Source organism: Sarcophilus harrisii, chromosome 1 (genome assembly GCF_902635505.1).
Source record: "Sarcophilus harrisii chromosome 1, mSarHar1.11, whole genome shotgun sequence".
Taxonomy (NCBI): Eukaryota; Metazoa; Chordata; class Mammalia; order Dasyuromorphia; family Dasyuridae; genus Sarcophilus; species Sarcophilus harrisii.
In genome coordinates, this window is record NC_045426.1 from 161,644,603 (window position 1) to 161,672,043 (window position 27,441).

Consider the following 27,441-nt stretch of genomic DNA (forward strand, 5'->3'; position numbering starts at 1 on the left):
AAAAATGTTGGCTCTTATCTTTTTTAAGGCAAAAAAAAAAAAAGGAAAATATCAACAACTATAGATCTGTGTTGTCCTTTCTTATTACTATAAAAAATTTTGTATACACCAAGGAAATGCTCAATGAAGTAGAAAAAGACAGGCTTTTGCAGATATTCTGGTAGGCCACAAACTTACTATCACATAATTGCCTGAGAAATGTAATAAATACAAGATTCTGCTGTACTTATTTTTGTTGATTATTTTTTAAAAAGCAGGAGAATAAAGCATTGCATTAAATGCTTTATTTCCTTAAAGTGTCTTCTTTTCACACATTAAAAATTATTCAAAATTCCTTGAAAAATGTAATAATAGAAATATGCATGACCTTGGATCATTATGGCCTTGATTTTGAGATCAAGATTGAAGGAAACTCACCAGAGTCCTAAAGTTATTACCATGGAAAAGGCACATTGTAGAACATGTAGATCCTACTTTGAATTCCCCAGATGTCTATACTTTTGCTTTTGTCTTTGAGCTGAATCCCATCAGTTTCTCTTACCTTCCACTCTCCTCTATGCTTCTGGCTTCATGACCTTCCTGTGAGGCAACCCTCAGGTGTACATAAATATCAGTGAAAAACAAAGCATGGGGCTCTATGTTTATGAAAGTATTTGCTACTATTGTAAAAGAAATCCATCATAAAGTTACTAGTTTAAGAGGAATTTCTTGTAGATTTTGAGGTTTTCAAAATGCAACTTGTTTCTGGATGATATTGTCTTGGTTGCATTAAACCCTAGAATATACAGATTCCAAGGAAAAACCCAATGGATTTAAGAATATTTTTAGAAAAGATTATGAAATGAGGTTAGGTGGACGTTGTATAGAGTTTGTCACTTAGTGCATGTATATATATGTGTGTGTGTTTATATATTTATATATCTCTATATGTGTGTTTATATATTTATGAATTTATTGTTTATATATGTAAATATATATTTATATATAAACATACACATGCATACATATACTCATATATATGTATATATATACATGGATATGTATATTTATGTATATAGAGGGGGGAGGGAGGAAGGGAGGAAGACAGAGAGAGAGAGAGAGAGAGAGAGAGAGGCAAGAGAAAAAGAGAGAAAATGTTATGTAGTGAATGTTCTGAGTTTTGATTATCCCCACTCTCATTGAGGAATTAGGTCCCCAGTACATGGGACCTATATCTTTTCAGATCTTAGAGGTAGCTTTGATATGTTGCGGGTTGTTTTGCTTTAATAGACTATAAGCCCCCATTGGTACACTTCCTGCCATGATTATTGATTGATATTGATTAGCTCTTAGAAAGGGGGTATATACTAATGGAAAATGGTAAGAACAATTGGTACAAAACATATATTCCTTATGTCTGTAGCACATTATCCCATAAGATACACAAAATCCACAGAATGCTGTACTAGCAACCCCTCCATATTAGAAAAAAGAAGAAAGTCAATAGGATATTGGACGAACCCTTTGAGGCAACTAGTTGATACAATTAGGAAGACTTAAGTTAGTTAGACACTAGGTAAATGACCTTCTGTTTGCCTCAGTTACATCCACTGTAAAAGGGGATTATATAAGTGCTTAACTTTCATGGTGGTTGTAAGGTTGAAATAAGGTAACATTTATAAAGGGCTTAGCATTGTGCTTGGCACATAGTAGACATTATATAAATGTTTATTCCTTCTGTCCTGAACTTACCTTTGAAGTGAACTTATGATAGGACATGACAAAAGGTGAAACAGTCTGGTCAAACATGAATGGGTTGCCATATATGTAAATAGTAAAAAGGAACATTCTTAGCACAGTGCTTATTACCTTGGAAGCATTTAATAAATATTTATTAACTTAGTGATTTCTTGGAAAGTGACTTTAAATTGATGAAATTTTAGATCCATTTGACTGAGGGCTTTTGTTCAAACTCAGAGTGATTCCTTAGCAATTATATCTATGTGTATGTATGTATGTATATATATATATATATATGTGTGTGTGTGTGTGTGTGTGCATATATATTTGTATGTATGTATATATATATATATATATATTTACCATTTAGTTATTTTTGTTTTCATTCCTCAGTAGTATCATGCATTGTAAATAGGTAAGAAGCATATTCAGCACTCAATGGAAAGAATACTAAATCAAAATAATAAGTAAACAATCCATTACACATATAAGCTTTTTCAAATGTAAACAGGATGTTTTGAAATGTTTAATAATGTGAATTCCTATTTAAAACAAAAGTGCTTTATATGTAGAAGACACTCAATAAATATTTGTTGGATGAATTAGAAAATATAATTTATTTCTCAGCACTATTTTATCTTTGAAGTACTGTTTTGTCAAAGTGTGTTTTTCTGTACATTACTGGCTTTCCAGTTTGTGAAAATTATTAAACTGCTAAATAAAGAGTATCATTTGCAAAAAAGTAAAAATCATGGAAAAGCCTTTCAAAAGGTTTCTTTGCTGAGATTTTTATTTACATGTAGCATATGCTTCAATTATATAAGAAAAGAGCACCCTGGGAATAATCTATACCATGACTCATGATGAAAAATACTGTGAACTGATGGAGTCTGAATGTAAAATCAAAGCATACTATTTTCACTTGCAGTATTTTTTTTCATAGTTTCCCCCCCTCTGGGACCCTGCCTTATTTTCCAATATAGTTAATATGGTAATCTGTTTTGCATGATTGAACATATATAACCTATATCAAATTACTTACTGCCTCAAGGGGAAAGGGGAGGGAAGGAAAGAAAAAATTTGGAACTCAATTTATTTTAAATGAATGTTAAAAATTGTCTTTTCATGTGACTGGGGAAAATAAAATATTAATTTTTTTAAAGTTTAAACCATGCTAAAGTGTGGATTAGGTTTCAAAAAATTCAGATGTAGAGATTATATGTCCCTGATAGAAAAACTCTGCATTTGTTTGAATTCATTTTGTAAACCATTTAGGTTTTGGCTGGACTCTATAATCCTGGAGATGGTCACATTGATCCTTATTCTCTTACAATGGCTCTGGCTGCTGGGGCCCGGAAATATGGTGCTCTACTAAAATTTCCTGCTCGAGTAACTAATCTAAAACCCAGATCAGATGGGACATGGGAAGTTGAGACCCCACAGGGATCTATCCAGGCTAATAGAATTGTTAATGCCACAGGTAAGCATCTTTAAATATTTGTATATGTTTTGAAGCAACTATAAAGTATGTAGTTATAAAACCTATTTAACATGGAATTCAGTTCAATTCACTTTGAAAGGTAATTAATAAATATTTAGCATGTGCAAATCACTATGCTGACTAGCGAGACTACAAAGACAAATATAGAGTAGTTCCTCTCTTAAAGGAGACTGTGTTCTGCTAGCTACTTGCATTTGATCACAATAAAAATAAAATGTGTGAAAAAACATTGTGTGAAGTAACATTTTTCTTTGCTAGTATGGGAAACTACTATATTTTTAATCATCCAAGCCCATGATATTGACACGTTCTTCCATTCTCTTTTCTCTTTGTTGACATATTATTCTTCTTCCTTTAAAAAAATAATTTTTGGGGTTTTTTGGGAAACATTTGTTTTCACTTCCCTTCTTCTTAGCAATTGCACAAAACCAATATTTGTTACAAATATGAATCATCCAAGATGATCAATGCCCTCATGGGTTGTGTCCAAAAATATATGTCTCATTTTACATTAATCACTTCTCATGCAGAAAATAGTTAACATATTTCATCTTTCTCCATAGTGACTTGTCATTATGTTGATTGGAGTTCTTAAATCTTTCGAAGCTGTGTTTTTTTAAAATGTCATTTTAGAAAATATTCTCATTCTATTCACATTATGCTTTGTCAGTTTTCAGAAGTTTCCTCAGCTAACTCTGAGACTATGAATTTCATCATATCTTATTGTACATTAGCATTTCATTACATTCATATATCATCATATTTTTAGCCATTCTCCAACAAGTGGGCACTCTCTTAGATTCCAATTTTTAATTGCTATAAAATATAGTTATACATATGAGTCCTTTTCTTCTTTCTTTTATCTCTTTGGAAGTATATACCTGGTAGTGGTATTGCTGATTCAAAGGGTATGACAAGATTATTATTTGCCTTATCATTTCTCTTCCTCCATTCTGACACCTGCTATTTCCTCTTTGTCCTTCAACTAAATCCTGTCATCTAACACAGTTGTATCAAACTCAAATAGAAATAGAATCTTTCTGGACACATATTGACTTAGGAAACAACAATTCAGCATTATCTATGTTGTGTTGTATTTTTATACTATTAAATATTTTCCAGTTATATGTTAATTTAATTTCATCAGTCTGTGGGTCAAGAATTTGACACTTCTGATTCTATATTCAACCTTCTATTTTCTTTATGTTTTTACTTAGTAGAGTTGGTGATTTCCATTCTCTAGCCCTATTCTTTCTTATTAGTTCAAATTTCTGTTCAATGGTAGCCTTAATATTTACCATTAAAATACAGGCTCCATGTTTATTACAAGCAAGTACCACCATGATCTTACTTGAGCTCAAGAATTCTGAATTACAGTAGGCTAAGTCAATGGGGAGCCAGTCTAAGTTGAACATTAATATAGTGAGCCCAGGGGAATGAAGGGGCTGGTAGGAGGGCAGGAAAATTAGGTCAGAAGTAAGGCAAATCAAAATTTCCATACTGATCAGAAGTGGAATTGATGTAATTTAATTAATAAATATTAGAAACTCTTCAAAAAGATTTTCCTTCAAATATTTTAGGGTCTAAATCCCCTCTGGAGACCTTGGAAGTTGTTTTAAAATCTCTACACTTAGATCAAGGTTACAGAAAACATTCCTATTTTTTTAAAAAAAATTTTTTGAATGTCCTTTCAATCTTCTTTTCACTTATGGTCCCATGAAATCAATTTTTATGATAGTATTTGATATATTCATATCATATGCCATTGGATAACAAAGTCCCATATGACCTAGGAACTGATACCTTATTATTTGGTAAAATACTAGTGCTGGGAAAGCCTTAAGAGCTGTAGTTTTCAAACTATTTTTGCTCATGTTACAATATTATGCGCTGTAAAGAATCACATACATGCATAATTTCCCTTTAATAAAAGATCAGTTCTTAACTATTTTAAGGTCTGACACATTTCGATATTAATATGTATGTGTAACAGGTAAATTTTGTTTATTTTGTGGCTAATACACTCAACCTACTTTATATGCTGGATAAGTAAAAATTCATATTGAACAAAATGATTTATAAATTGTCTTTTATCCACAATAGTATAACATCCAAAGTTTTTTGCCACACTTAACCAAAACTTGCAGCATAATAGTGTACAGTGGTGTACTCTTTCAGAACCATTATCTTGATGAACTCTCTAATTGTGCAAATGAGAAAATTTGTGTAATTTGTAGATACTGTGTGTGGAACAGGATTACTGTGGCAGGGTAACTCCATATGTGGCAAAAAATATAATAAATAGAAGGGGGGCTGGGAGAATGTGAATAGATGCAGCTCCTACTCCTACTCTAGATCTATTCTAGACCATTTTTTGCTCCCAATATCTATCCCCCAAATAACAATATATATAATGGTTAGCATGCTAATTTAAAAAAAAAAAACTAGCTGTGGGATAAATGATAATAAAAAGGGATAGACTAAAAGTGAAAGATAGAGTAGGGAGAAAGCACCAAAATGAAGACAAAACTATCCCTATTTGCTGATGCCATAGCGCTTTACTTAGAAATCCAAGAGAATTTGCAATCATTTAGATAATTAATATATTTGCCAAAGTTGTAGGCTAAAAAATAAATCAACAAAAACCAATGACATTTCTGTGTAATAATAACCAAATCCAGAAGACAATAATGGTAAGAGAAGTCCCATTCAAAATAACTACAAAAATCCATAAAATGTTTAGAAGCCAATCTACAAAAGAATACTCAATACTCGCATAAGTTTAATTACAAAATTATCTCATTAAAGAAATAAATAACAACTTAAATAGCTTATGCTTATGGCTGGACTTTGCCAATATGATAAAAATGATAACACTATCAAAATTAATTTACAGATAACATTAAATCTAGACTACCAAAGGGATGCTTACAGACCCAGAGTAAATAATAGCAAAATTCATCATCAAAAGAGCTATGTTATTGAGGGAAATAATGAAAACAAAAAGACAAGAAAAAAGGCAGGAAAGTTTCCCAGCTCTCAAATTATAAAGCAGCAATTACCAAAGCCATTTAGTATTGTTTAAAAATAAGAATTGTAGATCAATGAAACAGATTAGAGAAAAATGATTCAGAAATAATTAAACTCAATAACCCAGTGTTCAAGAACCCCAAAACATAAATTGCCTAAGAAATAACCCCATATGTGATAAGAAATGTTGGGAAATTGGATAGCAGTCTGGAAGAAATTTGGCTTAGATTAACATCTCAAGCCATAGTCTACAATAAAGTTAAAATGGATAGATGAATTGAATATTAGGAATTGCACTATTAAAAATTTGAAGAGAAAGCAGATTTTGTATGTTTTACAGCAATGAGCAGATGGTAAATTCCTCCTTGAATAAGGAATAGAGGCTATTACAAAAGATGAAATAAATAATTTTGATTAACTGAAATCATAAAGCTTTTGTACAAATAAAATCAAGTCATTCAGGATAAGAAGGGAAGTGGTTAACTGAAGAAAAAGATCTATAGATTAAATATCTATGATAAATATTTGATGTATAAGACATCAAGCTAAACAATTAATAGAAATATAAAAGACCAAAAGTCATTCTCCAATAGAGGAGTAATTGAAGAATCTGATCAAAGATTTCTAAAAAGCAGAATTGCAGATTACTAACTACATGAAAGAATACTTCAAATCCTGAATAATGAGAGAAGTTCAAATCGAAACAACCCTGAGACTTTACTTCATACCTGGCAAATCAGCAAAGATGATAAAAGACAGGAATAAAAAAAAAAAAAAGGCAAAAGCAAGTTTTGAGATGTTAGTAGCTTTACCAAACTATGGTAGTTTGAAATGTCACTTAACAGTTATATAAGCCTGGGCAAGTTATTTAATTTCTGTCTTTCTAAGTTATCTTAACTATAAAATAGGTATCACAATAACACCTACCCCACAGAGCTGTTGTGAGGGTTAAATGAAATAATATTTGTAGAGAGCTCAGAACAGACAATATATGTTTTTTGTCCTTTCCTTCCTCTCTTCTCTTGCCATCATCACTCAACAACTTTTCCTTCTTTGAGGGTTACTACATCTGCCTATTTCACTTAGTTTAGTTCCTTGTCATAGTCAATTGTTGGATTTCATTAGATTCTTCCTCCTTTCTTAAGGAATTCAATACCTGAATAAAAATCCTCTCAACTTCAAAACCTGGATACAATCTTGAAGACTTTGACATTCCATTTGTTGTCCTGTTGCGCATCTTCATGCTCAGCTTCCATTACCTAAATCTTCATTCCACTTCAATTGTCCTTAGAAATGACCACATCATAGATTACACCATTTCCTATAACTGTGACCCTACATCCTGAAATGATTCTTTATCACTTCCTATCCTTCCATCATTTCCTCCTAATAGCCCCTTGGTTATTCTTGTAGTCTATCACCCATTCTTGTAGGGAACCTTTGCCTCTTTTCCATTTTTTAGTATTCCTAGCTTTACGACCCCAATTGGATATGATGTTCTCTTCAAATTCATTCCTGATCCCCTCAGTTATTATTTCTTTCTTCCTCCACGAATTTTGTTTTTTATTCCATCTACTGAGCAAGAGATTTGGTAGCAAACGGTTGTAGAAAAAGGAGTGAGAGTGATTTTGTGCAAGGTCCATGAAAGTACCTTAGCAGAAGGAGTTTCTTCATCTAGGAATTCATCAATGAAATATACTAGCTGCTAAGGAAATCAGAAAAGGTTTCATGTTGGAGCTGAGTTTTGAAGGAAATTTGGGATTCTATGATACTGTGAGTAATATAGAGACAGTACTTTGCAGATCTTAAAGTGCTATATAAATATCAATTCAGTACTTCTGTGGATTTGAGATCTCAGGTAAGTTTACCCCAGATCACTCAGGCTACAAACAATCCACATTGCATCCTGTGCAGCCCCTGAGCACAACCTCCTGTAAACCCTTTACATAGGGTCCACCTTGTGGTAATGACAATAATAGCTCACATTTCTATATCATTTACATTGAACAAAGCACTTTCCTCATGATGACGCTGTGAAAGTAGGCACCCACAGCATTCTTCTTCATATCCTCATTTAAAAGATGAAAAAACACAGATAGTAAATGTTAGAACCAGGTCTTGAACTTGGATTTCCAGGGTTTTTCCCATTTTATTCCATTCTGCCATGTGCTAGGACAAGGTGGCTTTCTTCATTGGTGAATATTTTTCATATGATCCCTTCCAAATATTCTCCCTTGTGAACCTTTTTTAGGTATTTAAAAAAAAAAACTTAGTCAGAGGCGTGCTTGGCTTCTACTTATGTGGAGCTCAGTGTTCAGCCAAAAGAATTGCTTAACTTTAGCTAACACTGCGTCAAAGTTATGACAGAGAATAGAGCTACTGTTGAGTTTATAACAAACCCAGGAAAAGCAGGAAACTCTTCAGCTAACCTTCACCTTTCATTTTAACCTTATTTCTGCAGATCTGTACCAATAGTTTTGGTGCCAACAATTCCTAAGGCTTACTTTATTTGATTGCTGTCTCCCAGTGTCTGTCTGTCTGTCTGTCTGTCTCTCTCTCTCTCTCTCTCTCTCTCTCTTTCTGTTTCTCTTTTTCTCTCTCTGTGTCTTTTCTGTCTCTCTGGCTCTATCTCTCTCTATGTCTCTCTGTCCCTGCCTCTTTCTCTCCCTGTTTTTCTCTCTGTGTATCTGCTTCTCTGTGTGTCTCTGTTTCTCTCTGTCTTGCTGTGTCTCTCTCTCTTCTCTTCTCCCTCTTCCTATCCTTCTCGCTCTCCCTCTCCTTCTCTCTTTGCCCCCCCCACTCTCTCTCTCTCTCTCTCTCTGTGTCTCTCTGTGTCTTTCTCTGAGTCTCTGTCTCTGTCTCTCTTTCTGTCTCTCTATTTCTCTGTCTCTCTTCTGTCTCTCTCTGTCCCTGTCTCTTTCTCTTTCTCTGTCTCTCCCTGTGTATCTGTTTCTCTGTGTCTCTGTCTCTGTCTTTCTGTGTGTGTCTGTGTCTTTCTCTGTTTCTCTCTGTGTTTCTCTGTCTCTGTCTCTCTCTCCTCTCCCTTCTTTCTCCTCCCCACCCCTCAGTTTACTCAACATCTTTCCATTCTACCTAATCTGAATTGGAATGAACTAGTTCAAGCTAGTTTCTTCTAATTACCTGACTTATGAATGTCCTTTTTAATCCAACTCAATAACTGAGTCCAGTGGTCTTTCCATTCTATCATTCCATTATCTACTATCCATGACAATTGTGTAGGCATTTTTCTTCCAGTGATATACTACAAATTAATTCTTAAATATATGGATCTGTCCCTCCTTCAGTTTCCTCAACTTCCATTATTGAGAGGCAGTTTAACATAGTAGAGTATTGACCTTGAAGTTACAAGTGTCACCTCTGGCACACCCTGGCTGTGATCCAGACAAATCACAACTTCTTGGGGCACAGAACACTAAGTCTGTAATTTGCAGAGAAGATGCCAATCTTCATCAGTAGAGGAGCTCATCAATGAAATTATAGATCTGGCTCCCAGACCTATATCATTTCACCTCAGCTACACACAAGAGTAATTATGCCTTATCCACAAGTGTGCCACTTCTAAGAATCTGCTATTCTTTTCTTTGATCATAATCTCTTATATTATGGGAACTAGATGGCACAATAGATAAAGCCATAGATCTGGAGTCAGAAAGACTTATTTTGAGTTCAAATCCGGCTTAGTTGTGTGGTCTTGGTCAAGTCACTCAATCCTGTTTGATTTTTCTCTTTTATCAAAAGAGCTAGAAAAGGAAATGGCAAATGACTCTAATATCTTTGCCAAGAACCCTGTCCCCACAAAGAGTAGGGCATGACTGAAAAAGACTGAACGGCAAAAACAGTCTTCTTTTATTTCGTCTCTCATTATGCCTTACTCTTCTTAAATCTATTCATCATCTTCACCATAAACTCTACTCTATTCACTATGAACTCTACTTTCTATGCCTTCCAGGTCATTATTCCTCCTCTTTTCTCAGTTTCTGCCATTTAGCTAATCAGAGCAACTCTGTCCTTTTCTCTATTATTGAATCTCTTGATCCCCTTGTGTCTTGTGAAATCCAACCTTGGAATACTCCCACCATCTGTTTTTTTGTTTCAGCTTACATGCTGCTAAAAAAAGCTAGAAGAAAACAGACAATTGTATTGTCAAGATCACTATAGATTTAAATAATCTAATCTCAACTGGGCCTTCACTGCAGCAAAGCAATTCTTTTATTCCTCTCTAAGGCTTCTCTAACCCAATTATTCCAAATTTTTTCTTCTTCAAAATTTTTCTTCTTTTCTCAAGCATCTGTCAGCATGCCTCCCTTCTCTCAGCTGAGGATCTTGATTCACCTTAGAAAATCAAGGCTATTTCCTATAAATTTTCTTTTCTTCCTTTCTTGATCACAATCCCTTGAAATCACTTTATACCATCTCCTATTTTATTCTAGATTCTTGTTCCTTCTTCCTGACAAGGTCAACTTATGTACAGGTACCCCTAATTGCATCCCAAACCATCTCCTCCAGCAGACTGACTCCATGATCATCCTCCCCCCATCTCTAATCTTCAGTTCTTCATTATCTATTGGTCATTTAAGTTTTTCTCATCCTTTAAAAGTCCTCACTAGATCCTAGCAAGCTTTCAAGCTATCTCGAACTTTTCTCAATCAAATTATTTGGGAAAATTGTCTGTATTTGCCTTTACTTTGTTTTCCTCTCACTCTCTCTTCTAAATCTTCTCTAATCTGATGTCTTTATGCTGTGAATCATTTGTTGAAACTGCCTTCATTAAAGTTATCTATCAGTGATTTTTTTTAACAGTAATTCATTTATTCCTTATACATGCATTTTTTCCTTCCAAAGATATCTATTTTTGCAGACAATAAAATTGGTGATATTAATGAATTTTAGGATATTAGTATCCTAGATTTATTTATTTTTTAAGCTTTTTATTTTCAAAATACATACATAGATAATTTTCAACATTCATGCTCACAAAATCTTCTCAGTGATTTCTTAAATGACAAGGCTAAGGACCTTTATCTTTTCTTTTCTTCTCTTCTGCATTCAGCATGGCCCTTTAGAACAGGACTTTCTAAACTTTTCCTACTCACAATTCTTTTTTATCCGAGAAATTTTACATCACCCTGTGTATATTGATATATAAAATATGTATACAGAGCAAAATTTACTGATAATAAATCATAATTTCATGATTCTCACATTCTGTTATAAGATTCCATATAGGGTCGTCCCCTAAAGTTCTCTGGATATTAATGAACTCTTCTCTTTTGATTTTCCTTTTTTCTATCTGATTGTTCCATCTAAGTTTTCTATGTTGAGTCCAAGCTATGTCTCCTAATTTTTGGTATACCCCAAGGCTCTGTCCTGAACTCTCTTATCTTCTCTCTTTATACTCTTTCTTGGTGATCTCATCAATTCTCATGGTTTTAATTATCATCTGTCTTAGGTGACTTCAAAAGCTATGAAATCAGGCTTATTCAAGTCTCACATTGCCAATCTGCTATTAGATATTTAAAACTCAGTATCTCATAGGCATGTCACATATCCAAAACAGAACCTTTTCTTTCTTTCACTCTATTCTTTCATTCTATCTTTTACTCTAAATGTATCCCTATTCAGAATTTTTCCATTTCTATCGAAGATTACACCAGTTTCCCAGTCACTCTGGTTTTATCCTTGACTCCTTCCTGTGAAGACATATTAATCAGTTGACAAATATTTTTTACCTAGTCCTAAAACACATCTCCCAAATGTCTACTTTTCTTCCCTCTTAGCCATCACCCTGACTTAGTCCATCATCATTTCTCCCATGGACTATTGCAGTTGCCTTTTAAATGGTCTTCCTGCTTCACATGCCTCTCCCTTCTTTACAGATAAGTTATACATCTCTATAAAAGTGATTTTCCTAATTATAGTTCTGATCAGGTCTCCTCTGTCTTCTCAATAAATTTCATTAGTTCCTTATCACCTCTGAAATCAACTACAAAACTCTTGGTTTGGCATTTAAAGCTATTCATCACCTCTCTTTCCATTCTTTTTATATAGAACTTCTCTGCATGTCCCCTATAGTCTAGTTATACTGACCTCCTTTATGTTTCTTCCTGCTCCATCTGCTTTCTCCATGATTTTGCACTGGCTGTCTCCTCTTCCTAGAAAGCATTCCCTTTACAAATTTGTTAGAATCTCTGGTTTCCTTCAAAATTTGCTCCAATGTCATTCCTATACAAAGTCTTTCCTCTTTTCTTCAGTTACTGCTTTTTTTTTCTGTACCAACATTACCTTGTGTCTGATGTGTTTGTTTTGGGGGTGATATATGTTTATATTGCTGGTTCTGGGAGGAACCACCTGATCAGAGGGAAAGGCTACTGTTCTGATGTTTAGGAATAGAGAAAGCTTCCACTGTCCATAGAGATATCTGTGGTATCATAAAGAATCTGGAGGGTAGGGACAGAAGGGTTTGGCCAGATTATAAACTATTAGAAGATTTCAAGATGACTCATGGGGATGGTGGTTGATCTAGGAAGGAATTGAACTAGCTATCCCAAATTGTTGACAAAGTTCCATTCATCCTCATTAGTTATGGTGATATAAAAGAATTATTATTTAATGATTATTACAGAAAGTGATCAAGAGTAAATGATATAGCTCTGTCATTCAGAAATAAAAACAAACAAACAAATAAAAAAACCCAAAGAGCCACAGTCGTGGTCCTGGGATGTCCAAACAAGCCTAGATTATACCATGGAGTAGCTACATAGTGAACCTTCCATTTTATTCTTATATAGGGGTACCTTATCTCATTTTGGGATTTATGATTTAAGAGACTGCATCTCTGAAGATTAAGCACTGAAAGGGATCTTACAGCATATCAAAAGCAATGCAGAATAATGGAAAGAGAAATGACCTTGAGATGAGGAAAGAGCTCAGTTTGAATCTTGCCTCTGATACTAGTTATGTGACCATGAATAAATCATTTTATCCCTTTGAACTTCTGAACGTTTGAATCAGTTTTCTTTTCCAAAAAATGGGAACAATCATATTATCTATGTTATCTATTTCACTGCTCTGCTAAGGAGGTGTAAATCAATCAATCAACTAATCAACAAATGCTTGTTAAGCACCTACTATGTGCCAAACACAAAAAGAGGTGAATGACAGTGAAAAAGTGAAAACAATGTATATAATATACTTTGTATGGATTTTAGCTAGAATTCACCATCTAGTCCCACTTACTTTTCTTTTCAGAGGAGGAAACTGAAACCTAGTGAAAGTAAACAACATGTTCAAGATTAACAAATAGTAGAGCCAGGGTTCAAAACCAATAGATCTGAATCCAGAGCTAGTACTCTTTTCAGTGTATTCTAATTACACAAGAATCTGAATCAGATTCAGAAGAAAAGAGAAAAGAAAATGGTCAAAGGGTTAAGCAATAGGATCTGGGAGGGGAAAATAAAATTCAGAACAATAAGTGGGATTCCTTGGTCATTTGATCAACTTTCATAAGTTATTAGGAGGGAAAAGCTCACACACAAGAAAAAAGTTCATCCATTGAACAGTTGTGTTTGACAATGGTTGTATCAGATAATGTCTATAACCAACTGACCCCAATGAAAAATAGTTGTTCTCTCACAGGGATGTTGTGAATTTCAAAAGAGATAACATATGAGAAGTATTATATGAGTGTTAAAGAACTCTCTGCTGGTTGGGGATTTGTCACTGCAATATATCATAAGCAGCCTTTCTGCTCTTTTAGCATCCTGATCACTTTATGAGTAACTATCCTTTGGATTCTTAAAATAAAGTGCCTTAGTAACTAAGACTTAATCAATGACATGATCATACTTTAAATTTATTTTTATTCTGGACTTAAAAAACACCAAATGAAACGAGTGTTTCCATAGAAATAACAGAACACTAAGACTGGGCATATCATGTATATACAGGAGCTGACAATCTTGTCTTTTCTTATTTCATTCTTTCTCTAAGAATACATAGCAGCATGCAAATAGTAGGAGCTAGATAAATACTTGTTGAATGAAGAGTGCAGAAAGGGTTTATCTATCCCCATTTTATATCATCATAGATTTAGAATTGGAAGGAATCTTAAAGGCCCTTGAGTTCTCTCATTTATATATGAGGAAAATGAGACTCGGGTGACTTGCCCTAAAGTCATACAGCTATGAGGTAATAGAACTGGTTTTGAACCCAGTTCTTCCTAGCTTCAATTCCAATACCCTATTGACTATGCTATTCTACTTCAAGATAAAGTTGAAGATCTGAGGGAGTAGGTGATCTGTCCTGATTCACAAAGCCAATAAGAATAAGAGTGGAGAATTGCAAACTAAAACCATGGTCTGTTCTTATTTTAGGCCTATCTTCCCATTATGAATGAGTGAAAAGTGTTTTATACTCTGCCATATGCATAAGCAATATTGTTTAATGTTCTTTTTTTTAGTTAAATTACTTTAAGAGATAAGTATTAAAATCATATTTTTATTATTCATTATTATTCATTTAGGATTTTGGGCTCGTGAAGTTGGCAAACTGATTGGACTAGAACATCCTCTCATTCCAGTTCATCATCAATATGTTGTCACAGCAACCATACCTGAAGTGAAAGCTTTAAAAAGAGAACTCCCAGTTCTTCGAGACCTGGAAGGATCATACTACCTGCGACAGGAAAGAGACGGACTTTTATTTGGTCCATATGAAAGTCAGGAAAAAATGAAGGTCCAAGATTCCTGGGTGATCAATGGAGTCCCACCAGGTTAAATTACTAAGTGATATATCTGTCCATTCACAGTGATTTCAAGTTTCCTCTAAGTCACAAAATTCCCTGAATATTGGGCAGTCATAAACCTGGGGAGCAAGGAGGCTTAGAAGCTAATCTTTCTGCTGGTTCAATATTAGGAAAACTGTCAGTATAATTGGCCACATTAATAACCAAAGTAACAAAAACCATATGATCATCTCAATAGATGCAGAAAAAGCATTTGATAAAATCCAACATCCATTCCTATTAAAAACACTTGAGAGTATAGGAATAAATGGACTTTTCCTTAAAATAATCAGTAGCATCTATTTAAAACCAGTAGTAAGCATCATATGTAATGGAGACAAACTGCAACCATTCCCAATAAGATCAGGAGTGAAACAAGATTGCTCACTATCACCGTTACTATTTAATATTGTATTAGAAATGCTAGCTTTGGCAATAAGAGTTGAGAAGCTAACCTTTCTGAAAAGAACCCAAATGTGCACTTGAACTCAAGATTAGAAATTCATATCAAAATACTTTGAACATACTTTGGTGGCTCAAGCTGCTTCCTCTCTGATACTGGAGTTATCCTTCTTTCCCTTTGCCTTGTTTAAGCCTTATTTTTCCTTTCTTTGTGTCCTCATTCCCACATACTTGTCCCATTCTCCTTCCCCTTTTGAAAGCCAATACCAATGCATTTTAGGAGATAACAGTGATAGAAGAGCCAGCTGGGGTGGTAGCATTCAGTTTAAAAAGTATATATAAATATATCTGAGACAGTTGGTCTCATTTAGGGAAACGTAGGCTAAGATTTTATTTTACTCAGAGTATGAAAAGTAAAACAAAGGATGGGAGGGAAACAAAAGGGAATAAGCATCAATTGGGTTTTTGATTCAATAGTATTTTATTTTTCTGATTGTATATTAAGATAGTTTTCAACATTCATTTTTGTAAGATTTTTTAGTTCTAATTTTTTTCTCCTTCTGCCCCTTATCTCCTTCCAAACTAAGACAGCAAACAATAGGTTATACATGTACAAACATTTTAAACATATTTCAACTTTAGTTATTTTGTGAAAAACAAAAATAACAAACTGTCGAATCTTATTATTAATTTAATTATATTTTCCTACTTTTATAAATTTTATCACTAAGAGGAAATAAAATAAAAATCTCTAAATTAATAATAATTATCCCCCAAAGATATTTGTAAAACCTCAAAATCATTTAGCACAGAATACGAGGGCTTTCCTGGCTCATAGGTCCTGTCTTGGCCAAATGATCCCAATCAAATCAAATCAGATTGGGAATGGAGGTGCCAACTTTATTCTCTATGCCTCTGAATTCCAGCTATTCCTCAAAGAGCTGCCTGCATTGGTACACAGCCACCTGGCAAACAGTATTATAGTCAGGATGAAAATGAGTCTCATCATCATTTAATGCCATTTTCTCCATGCAGAATGAAGCCAAAAGACTCTAGTATTCTCCTCTCCTTTGACGCTACTATTTTACTCTCTCTTCTCTGTTCTTTTTTCTTAAGAAAAAGCTTTCTAGACTTCCTCATTTATATTTTTTAAAAACAGTTATATATCAGGGACACAAAGAGAAAGGGAAACTACCTCAGCACTGACTGTCTTTGTATGTGTATATGAATATGTGTTAACTAACATGAAACAATTAGTATGTATAGTAGGGTACAGTCTATAGAGAGCCCATCTTAAACATACATTGACTGTGTGACTTTTGGCAGGACATTTGACCTCTGAATGTCCCAGGCAACTCTCAGACTCTCAGAACAGATGTTAATTTTTATTGAAAGAGGGGAGTTTCTACTCCAGAGAATATAGTAATGGGAAATCACAGGTCAGGTTAATACATACACACACACACACACACACACACACACACACATACATATACATATACATATGTATTTAATTATGTATATGTAATATATAACATAATTATATATGTGATGTATTATAATTATAATATATGCTATATTGCATATATAGCATGCATTATTTTTGTATATATGTATACACACACATATATTAGTGAAGGAGAAATAGAAAGAAGATGATTATTGTGACTACCCTAGATCTTTTTTTTTTTTTTTTATTGTAGCTTTTTATTTACAAGATATATGCCTCGGTAATTTTTCAACATTGTCCCTTGCAAAACCTTCTTTTCCAACTTTTCCCCTCCTTCCCCCTACCCCCACCCCTAGATGGCAGGTAGTCCAATACATGCTAAATATGTTAAAGTACATGTTAAATACAATATATGTATACATATTTATACAGTTATCTTGCTGCATAAGAAAAATCACTACCCCAGATCTTGAAGTGATTTCCCCCAGGTATTCTAGTTTTATTCCCCTGACTTCCAGTTTTCTAATTTTTATTATGTAGTATATTTTCTGTTGGGCCAGGTGCATCAGGATCAGAGGTTAAGAAGATTCCTCTTATTTAGTTCAAATATGGCCTTAGATACATACTAGCTATGTGACCCTGAACAAGTCACTTAACCCTGTTTGTCTCAGTTTCCTCATCTGTAAAATGGGCTGGAAAAGGAAATGGCAAATCACTCCAGTATTTTTGCTAAGAAAACTCCAAATGGGGTTATGAAGAATTGCACATAACTGAAACAATTGAACAAAACCAAAATATTTCCTGTCACATTTATGCTTCTATATCTTCAACATCTTAATAATATTATGAAATCTATATTCTAGTCATTTCCCTCCCCCAAATGAATCCTTCCTCATAACAGAGAAAAATAGTTAAGCAAAATCAATCCACATAGCAACTCTCTGGCGATTTATTCTATAGACATAATCCCTTGTTTCTTTACAGAGGAAAGGAAATACATTTTATGTCTGTTGCCCTGGATCAAGCCTAGTTATTAACCAGCCTTGGCTATTTATTTAGCTTAGAACTTTTATCAGCTTACTTACACTCCACACAGAAGGTAGAATTAGATTAAGAGCTAATTGGTGTCAATGAAAATGATTGCTCATTAGCTGTACCAGATCTAAAATTATATTATAGAGCAGCAGTTACCAAAACTATTTGGTATTGGCTAAGGAATAGATTAGTTGATCAGTGGAATAGATTAGGTTCAAGGATAAAACATCAACAATATAGCAACCTAGTCTTTGATCAAACCCAAAGATCCCAGCTTTAGGGAAAGAACTTACTGTTTGATAAAATTGTGGGAAAATTGGAAATTAATATGCAGAAACTAGGCATTGATCCATACTTAAACTTACGCATTACACCAAGATAAGGTCAAAATGTGTTCATGACCTAGGTCATAAAGAATGAAATTATTAATAAATTAGAGGAACACAGGATAGTATTTACCTCTCAGACCTGTGGAAGGGAGAAGGTCTTTATGGACTAAAGCAGAACTAGAATCATTACTGATCACAAAATAGAAAATTTCAAATTATACCAAACTGAAAAAGTTTTCTGTACAATACAAAGAAACTAAATGCAGACAAGATTAGAAGGAAGCAATAAACTGAGGAAAAATATTTTACGGTCAAAGTTCTGATAAAGGCCTCATTTCCAAAATATATAGAGAATTAACTCTAATTTATCAAAAATCAAAGCCATTCTCAATTGAAAAATGGTCAAAGATATGAACAGACAATTCTCAGATAGAAGAAATTGAAACTATTTCTAGTCATAGTAAAAGATGTCCAAGTCATTATTAATCAGAGAAATGCAAATTAAGACAACTCAAGATACCACTACACACCTAGTCAGATTGGAAGATGACAGGAAATAGATGATTGTGGAGGATGAGAAATTGACATGACATTTGGTGAGTTGTGAAAATGTCAACTCATTTTTGAGAGTAGATTTGAATATGCAAAAGTTATCAACTGGTAGTACCCTTTGATCCAGCAGTGTACTTACAATGAAGGATTATATCTCCAAAGAGATTGTAAGTAAGGAAAGGACCTGATGTGAGATTTTGTGGCAGCCCTTCTTGTAGTGGCTAGAAACTGGAAACTCGAATGGATGTCCATCAGTTGAGAATGGCTAATAAATTGTGGTATATGAATATTTGGAATATTAGTTCTGTAAGAAATGACAACAGGATGATTTCAGAAAGCCTGAGAGACTTACGACTGATGCTGAGTGAATGAGCAGACCAGGAGCATCATTTATACTTCACAACAATATGATGACAGTTCTGATGGACAGGTCATCCTCAACGAGATCAACCAAATCATTTCAATGGAGCAGTAATGAACTGAACTACTATGCCCAGAAAAGAACTCTGGGAGATGCTAAACATTACATTGAATTCCCAATCCCTATATTTATGCACACCTGCATTTTTTATTTCTTCAAAGCTAATTGTACAATATTTCAGGTGATTCTTTGACAGCAAATAACTTTTAGTCATGTATACTATGTGTATCTAATTTATATTTTAATATATTTAACATCTATACATCCTGATTAGGAGGGGTGTAAGAGGTGAAAATTGAACAAGGTTTGCAATTGTTAATGCTGTAAAGTTACCCATGTATATATCCTGTAAATAAAAGGCTATTAAATTAAAAAAAAAAAGAAAAAGAAAATGATTGCTCATTTTAAAATAAAATCATTTGGGAATGTCAGGAAATAGACTAAATGGATAACAAATCATATGTAGAAAAATTATGGAATTTTAAAAATGGTTTATTTTCACAACTAATCTTTTTCTTATTCTCAGTGATGATAGCTATCTGTTGACATGAAATCATTTTATTGATAACTTGTCTTCTAATACAAGTGATCTCTTTTTTTTGTGTGTGCACTGAATTTTTAATTGTAATTAAATATTTAAACACATTTATTTCAGGAAATGGAACTCTTAGCATGATATACATTCAACAGGTTCTTTTTTTTTTTTTAATAGCCTTTTATTTACAGGTTATATGCATGGGTAACTTTACAGCATTAACAATTGCCAAACCTCTTGTTCCAATTTTTCACCTCTTAACCCCCCACCCCCTCCCCTAGATGGCAGGATGACCAGTAGATGTTAAATACATTAAAATATAAATTAGATACGCAATAAGTATACATGACCAAAACGTTATTTTGCTGTACAAAAAGAATCAGACTTTGAAATATTGTACAATTAGCTTGTGAAGGAAATCAAAAATGCAGGTGTGCATAAATATAGGGATTGGGAATTCAATGTAATGGTTTTTAGTCATCTCCCAGAGTTCTTTCTCTGGGCATAGCTGGTTCAGTTCATTACTGCTCCATTGGAAATGATTTGGTTGATCTCGTTGCTGAGGATGGCCTGGTCCATCAGAACTGGTCATCATATAATATTGTTGTTGAAGTATATAATGATCTCCTGGTCCTGCCTCATTTCACTCAGCATCAGTTGCTAAGTCTCTCCAGGCCTTTCTGAAATCATCCTGTTGGTCATTTCTTACAGAACAGTAATATTCCATAATATTCATATACCACAACTTATTCAGCCATTCTCCAACTGATGGACATCCATTCAGTTTCCAGTTTCTAGCCACTACAAAAAGGGCTGCCACAAACATTCGTGCACATACAGGTCCCTTTCCCTTGTTTATAATCTCTTTGGGATATAAGCCCAGTAGTAACACTGCTGGATCAAAGGGTATGCACAGTTTGATAACTTTTTGAGCATAGTTCCAAACTACTCTCCAAAATGGTTGGATTCGTTCACAACCCCACCAACAATGCATCAATGTCCCAGTTTTCCCACATCCCCTCCAACAATCATCATTATTTTTTCCTGTCATCTTAGACAAGTGGTCTCTTATATTGAATTTGTATTCCTTAAAAAAAAAAGATCAGTGGCAAAGTAACAATGAAATGTGTTTTCAGGTTTTGGAAAAGAACTTTTTGAGTCTGATTTAGACAGAATTATGGAACATGTGGAAGCTGCCATGGATATGGTTCCAGTCTTGAGAAAAGCTGATATCATCAATATTGTTTCTGGCCCTATCACCTATTCTCCAGACATTCTGCCCATGGTGGGACCACATCAAGGTGTTAGAAATTACTGGGTGGCAATTGGTTTTGGGTAAGTATTACAGTAAAATTCAGTAATTTTGCTATATTTATTTATCTTAATTATTATTTTTATTGATTTTCTGTCAAATAAGCATGAAGGAATGAAAGGCATGAAAAGGAGACAAAAAGAGTTTTCTTCTCTTGATAAAGGGATATGTGTTATCCATGTTGTCAAGAAGAGTTGAGAGTGTGGCTCAATAGAGAGGCAAGAAGAGAAGAATTCAAATTCCACTTTAATCACTTACTTATGTGTCTAAGTTTTGACAAGTCACCATCTCTCTGAACCTCAATTTATCCATTGTTAAATACTTACAATTGCCTTATAGTTATGTTGTGAGGATCAAATGAGATAATGTATTAAAATGTTTTTAAGTATAAAAGAGTAAATCATATGTATCTTATTTTTATTTCATTTTAAGAGAGTTTTGTTGATGCAAAATGGTAGTGTTGCATTTGAATTTTAACAAAAGAGTAAACTGAGATAGATGTTTGCAAAAGATGACATTTATATTAGCAGAGCCATGCTACCTGTCAATAAATGGGTCCATGACTTGCTTCCATTAATGCAAAGATTCTAAGTAAAAAAACAGCTCTCCTTTTATAGGTTTTGGGGAAAACAGAACAGTTTAGATGGCATCATGAGATTGAGGACAATATGAATGATTGTAGAACTGGCACAGAAAACAACTTGATTTATTGGAGGTTTGGTAATAGGAACTAGAAGTGACCCTCCATCCCTTCTTTCATTAGACTAAGAAGTGCTCATTGTTTCATGTGATAAAAATGACTCAGACTTTTGGACAGCAAACCAAATATCCTTGAAGGCTAGTTTGGTGCTATAAAGATATCAGGTCCAAACAATGCTTTCTCACATGTTCTCCAAGGTCAGTTAAATTCCTTGAGGGAGGAGAGCTAGATTTTTAAACTTAATCCATTATAGGCCAGTTGAACTCCGAATTAAGTACAGAGACAAAGCACTGTTTAAATCAGTTATAGGACAAACTCAATTACTTGTAAATGGGATCAATAAAAAAAAATGATACAGGATAAATTTTAATCTTCTCAGGGATATGACTTAATGGAGAGAGGACTAGCCTTGGAGTTAAGTAGATACAGGTTTAAGTCTTGCTTCTCACACATATTAGCTGTGTAATTTCAGACAAGTTACTTAACCTTTCAGTTCTCTACATCAATGGTTCTCAAACTTTTGTTCTTAGCATCTTTATACTATTAAAAATTATTGAGAATCTACCAAAGAGTTTTTGTTTATGTGGGTTATATTTATAGATATTTACCATTTACTGTTAAGTAAAATTAATTTTTAATTTATAGACCTTCAGAAAGGGTTTCAGAGACCCTCTGGATTACACTTTGAAAATCACCACTTTGAGAGGCGGGTGCTATCATTATCACACTCATTTTACAGATGAGGAAAGAGAGGAAAAGAAAGTTAAGCGACTCATAGGGTGATACAGCTGATAATTATCTGAAGCTGGGTTTGAATTCCATTCTTCTTGACTCTGCAACCTGTGCTGCCCAGCTAACAATGCTTAGTCATTTGTACATATTTAATGCTTAGTACACTTAACAGTGGGGCTAGACAATCCAAGGATTTCATTTGCTCTAGTTCCCGGCAACTTCTATTACATGGCCCTGTCTCACAGTATCCTTCTCCAAAACAATTGGAATTAATTCTGTAAGTACATTTTCATGAAATGATATGACACTTATGATGCTAATGATCTCCTGTGTAGCCCATCTGAGGTTTTCTTTCTGCTCCCAATTTACAATTCTCATTTGTCTAACATGATTTGTTTGGTTTAATTCCCCAGGGTGGTTTTTTCCTTATGGGTCCATTATCCTCTTGATGTTTTGCTTTTAATATTTGCTCCATTAACTTTGTGAATATTGATGTCAGGCCTAATCATGGTTCATACTTACTGCCAAATCATGGTTCATAATAACCAATTCTCTTCCATTTCATTGTATCTAATTTTAATCCTTCTGCTAATGGAGCCTGTGTCCATATTTTCTGGCTTTTCGTATTCAGCATCTTACTTCCTTGCTATTCCTAAGATATCTTATTGGAAGATGAGGAAATTTCACTAAGTCTTTAGTAACTGGGTCCTCTCCTTCTTTCCTCCCCCCCCTTTTTTTTTTTTTTTACCATCCACCAATTTCCTATCATTCCTCCCCATCAAGCTTGGTATAATAACAATAAAGGAAGTCTTGAAGAGGAAAGGAAGTCACAAAAGATTGTCTAGGAGTATAAGGAAGGGAAGAGGGAGGGGCAGTCCCACTGCTTTGGTGAGACTGCAGGTGCAAGTACAGGTAGGTGTTTTTCAAATACAAACTGGCAAAGATACTTACTCCCACCTACCCCTTCACCTGTTTTTCTGCCCACTAGACTCTCCCTTGTGATAAAACTAAGGAGGAAATAAAGCTTTTTCAGTTGTTTTTCAGTTGTGTCTGGCTCTTTGTGATCCTACTTGCAAATGTTTTTTACAAAGACATTGGAGTGGTTTGCCAGTTTCTTCTCCAGCTCATTTTACAGTTGAGGAAACTGAGGCAAATAGGGTTAAGTGACCTTCCTAGGGTCACAGTGATGAGGTCAGGGAGCAATACCTACTTCAAAATAAACATGTGACAATTTCACAAAGGCCATTCTCTTTCCCAAAAGGTAAGTTTATTTAGAAGAGGTTACAGACAAAATAAGAGATCAGATAGGCACAAGGAATGACATATATGAAATAGAGTTGAGAGCAATAGCAATACCAAAGGGAGGAATTTGTAAGAATCCATTAAAGGAATATACCTTGAAGCCTGAGTATGCCATTAACTGGCAGGTTAGATTCAGAGAGGAGCTTAACCGACTTACTTAGCTAGAGTAAGGAGAAAGACACCATTAAGGGAAGGCACTATGGGGAGGGAGAGAAAAAACTTCATAATAGGCTTAGTCCTGAAAAGAATTTAGCAAAGACCTTCATCATAAGGACATCTTTTATGCAGAAAATTTCGTTTGGAGGGTTTCTCAGGGAAACCAGGAAAATAAAGGTAGGAATTCAGAGGAAGGGTTAAAGAAGTCAGATAGAACACACCTGACAGACCAGGTCCCAGATCTAATCAATAGATTAGATGCTAATCAATATCTCATAGCATGTTTAAAGAATGCACAGAGGTTGGGAAATAGTGGAGATTGATAAGAGAATTCCATCCTCACAATCACGCCGTACAACCAGAACAGTCTGAGAATTAGTTGTATCTGATAATAGCGACATGGGCTACTTCCTGACAGGGTAAGAGAATAGGTACACATCAACAGTTAGAGTCTGAGGTTGGATTTGAACTCGGGAAGATGAGTTTTCCTAACTCCAAGCCTGCAATCTGTACACTATGGCACCATCTAGTGGCCTGCTACTTGTGCTGTAAAGATTCCACTTCACCTTTCTAGGATTCCTTTCCTTAGTGTAAAGATAAAGCAAAGAAGTCCAGGAAACAAAGAAGAAAATGGCCTTACTTAGCTAGGTTTTACCTGGTCTTTAAGGACCAGTTCAAGTTCCATCGCTGACACAAGCTGGCCAAGGGACTTTGGGCAAGTCCTGGTGGAAGGAGTTCCTTCATCTGGAGTTCCCAGCACCAGGGAAAGAAACCATAGGTCTAGTCCAAAAAGAGGACAATATTTTCTCTCCAGACTGATAATCCATAAGCATTTATTCCAGATGTCTGGAGGTACTGTTTATTATATTTGAATTTTTCTTATTTTTAATACTATTTAAAAAGGGACAAAGATAGAAATAGCAATGCTGAACTGAATGGGAGAGGCAGGCAGCTTGGGTCCATATCTCAAAGCAAAGGAAACTCGAAAGACCCATGTTCAAATCTTGTCTCTGTTATTTATTTCCTATTTGACCCTGGGATAAGTTTTTACTGTTTCCTCATCTGTAAAATAAGAGGAATGACCTCAATGATTTCTATAATCCCTTCCAATTCTAAATCTATGAGCAGAAGATTCTATGGATCTAAAGTATGATCTTCAAGGTCAGGGTGATCTCTCCATATTTGAAGTTAACTTAATATCATTGAATAACATAAATGATTACATATATATATACGTATATACATACATATATGCATACTTAGATACACATATATTTAATTACTATGGTCAATAATGATCAGAATTAGCCAACCCTCCTCTCTCTTAATCTCTATTTCCTCCTTTATAAAATGGAGATTATAATGGTATTTTCCTCATAAAGTTTTGAGGACCAAGTGAGATTACATGTACAAACTGCTTTATAAATCTTAAAGCAGCATATATATGTATATATATATATATATATGTATATATGTATATATATATAGAAAACAATTATTACTAACATTATTGTTTTCATTCCTCACCAAGAGATAAATTGGTAGAAAAAAATTGAAAACAATGTTCCTTTCTGCCCACCGCACATAAATCATTCTTCACAGGGAGTGAGTACTTCTTTGTCAGGTTGCCTTAAAAACATCCACAAGGGAGGATAAACTGAGCACCAGCTTGAGGAAAGATTTCTACCTTTTACTTGCTACAACACAAATCTTTAGCACTCCCTCCTATGACTCATTATAATCAAGCTTGGCTTCAGGAGATGGGTGAGATCACTGATATGTCTGCTTGTTTAACTTTCATTGTTTTCTGTTTCTTACTTTGATCTTCCTTTTTCCCCCCTCTAAAGGGAGCATTCAGAACAATCTGCTCTCTTGAAAATGGGGAGGCAGACTGGGTCTCTCAGACAGATAGTTGAATTTGAATCTTTTAAAATTCCTTTTTTGGAAGAAAAGATTTATGAAAATATGAAGATTTTTTTTTAAATGCTGTGTTCTAAAGACCTTCTTATACACTGATGCTACACAAAATATTAGCAAATCATTGTGTTTTTTTTAAATCACTTCTGACTTTATTAGAAAAAACCTGAGCAGATGTTCTGGTATCAAGATGTTTATCTCTCTATTTTTAAGATATGGCATTATCCATGCTGGTGGTGTAGGAAAGTATCTCAGTGACTGGATCCTTAGTGGAGAACCTCCTTTCGACCTGATTGAACTGGATCCCAATCGTTATGGAAAATGGACAACAACTCAGTATACGGAGACCAAAGCGAGGGAGTCTTATGGATTCAACAATATTGGTAAAGGCTAATTTGTCATTAGACAGTGGTTCCATAAGAGGGTTTTACAACAGCCCCCATTTAGTTGATTTTATCATGGAGGTTTAGATCTTTAGGAAGAACATCTTTTCAAAAACACAACATGGACAGCATTTTGAATAATGTTTTCTTTGCACACTTGATAAAAACAAATTAAAATTTTATTTACTTAAAATCCAAAGTGGATTCATGGTTTTGTGTAGGAATGATGCTAAATAGGAATTTCAGCATTTCTTCATTTAACCCTTCAATGCATAATCATTGCTTCTGAATTTTTAAAAATAAGAAATATATTTGGGGAACTTTAAATATATGTTATATTCCTGTCTAGATGGTATTTAAATATGTGTTCTTTTTTTTTTTTTTTTTTTTTTGTCCTTTCACCTTTCCAGTGGGTTACCCTAAAGAAGAAAGGTTTGCTGGGAGACCTACTAAAAGAATCAGTGGGATTTATAATATCCTTAAATCTAAGTGCTCTATGGGTTTCCATGCAGGATGGGAGCAGCCACATTGGTTTTACAAGCCTGGACAGGAGCCTGGATATAAGTATGACTCAAGTCACATTGTTATTGTTACCGTAGTACAAATTGTCTGCTTTGAAATGGAAAGAAATCAGTGTTGAACTAGTCTGCCATCCTTCTGCCCTTTTCCTCCCCTCCTCTGGGCCACTTGTAGCAAATGTTATTTTGTTTCCTGGGCATGTATCAGCTCCACTCTTTGCTATCTGAACCTTTGGGGGATTAAGAGTGTGATTTAGAACCTTAGCTATGGTCTGGCCCCAGGAATCCTTTGGGCTTTCCCAGGCATTCCCAGATTTAAATGGCATTAGTTGGTACCCAAAAGACTCAAGAAATCCCTGTTCCACAATAAGGGCACTTCTCCAGGGGCCTCTCTGATTCCAATGCAAAATCCTAATGAAACACTGAGGACTGCCCAAGGACTGCCTTTGGGGTAGTTTAATGGCACCATACTGAAAAGCAGCCATAGATAGTCAGTGGTGTGCAGCTGTGCATTCATAAACATCATGGAGGCCTCCTGTGTTAGGTTCCCCATGGGAGAGCTGAAGGCAAATCTTTTCCAGCATGAGAAGAGAAACCATCTACCAAGCCCTTTCTGTTAAGATAAAGTATATCTTTCAAACAAG

At 34.5% G+C, this 27,441-nt stretch overlaps 1 protein-coding gene across 2 annotated transcripts in view; it reads left to right on the plus strand.

Annotated features, from left to right (window-relative positions):
- The window catches only part of DMGDH (dimethylglycine dehydrogenase), a 103,056-nt gene that overhangs the window by 24,909 nt on the left and 50,706 nt on the right, over window positions 1-27,441 (plus strand). For both annotated transcript variants that reach the window (XM_023495798.2, XM_003759434.4), the window contains exons 5-9: window positions 2,995-3,199; window positions 14,793-15,041; window positions 20,914-21,112; window positions 26,110-26,279; window positions 26,690-26,843. In XM_023495798.2, coding sequence (XP_023351566.1) covers window positions 2,995-3,199; window positions 14,793-15,041; window positions 20,914-21,112; window positions 26,110-26,279; window positions 26,690-26,843 — 977 coding nt within the window. The remainder of the gene's footprint in view (window positions 1-2,994; window positions 3,200-14,792; window positions 15,042-20,913; window positions 21,113-26,109; window positions 26,280-26,689; window positions 26,844-27,441) is intronic.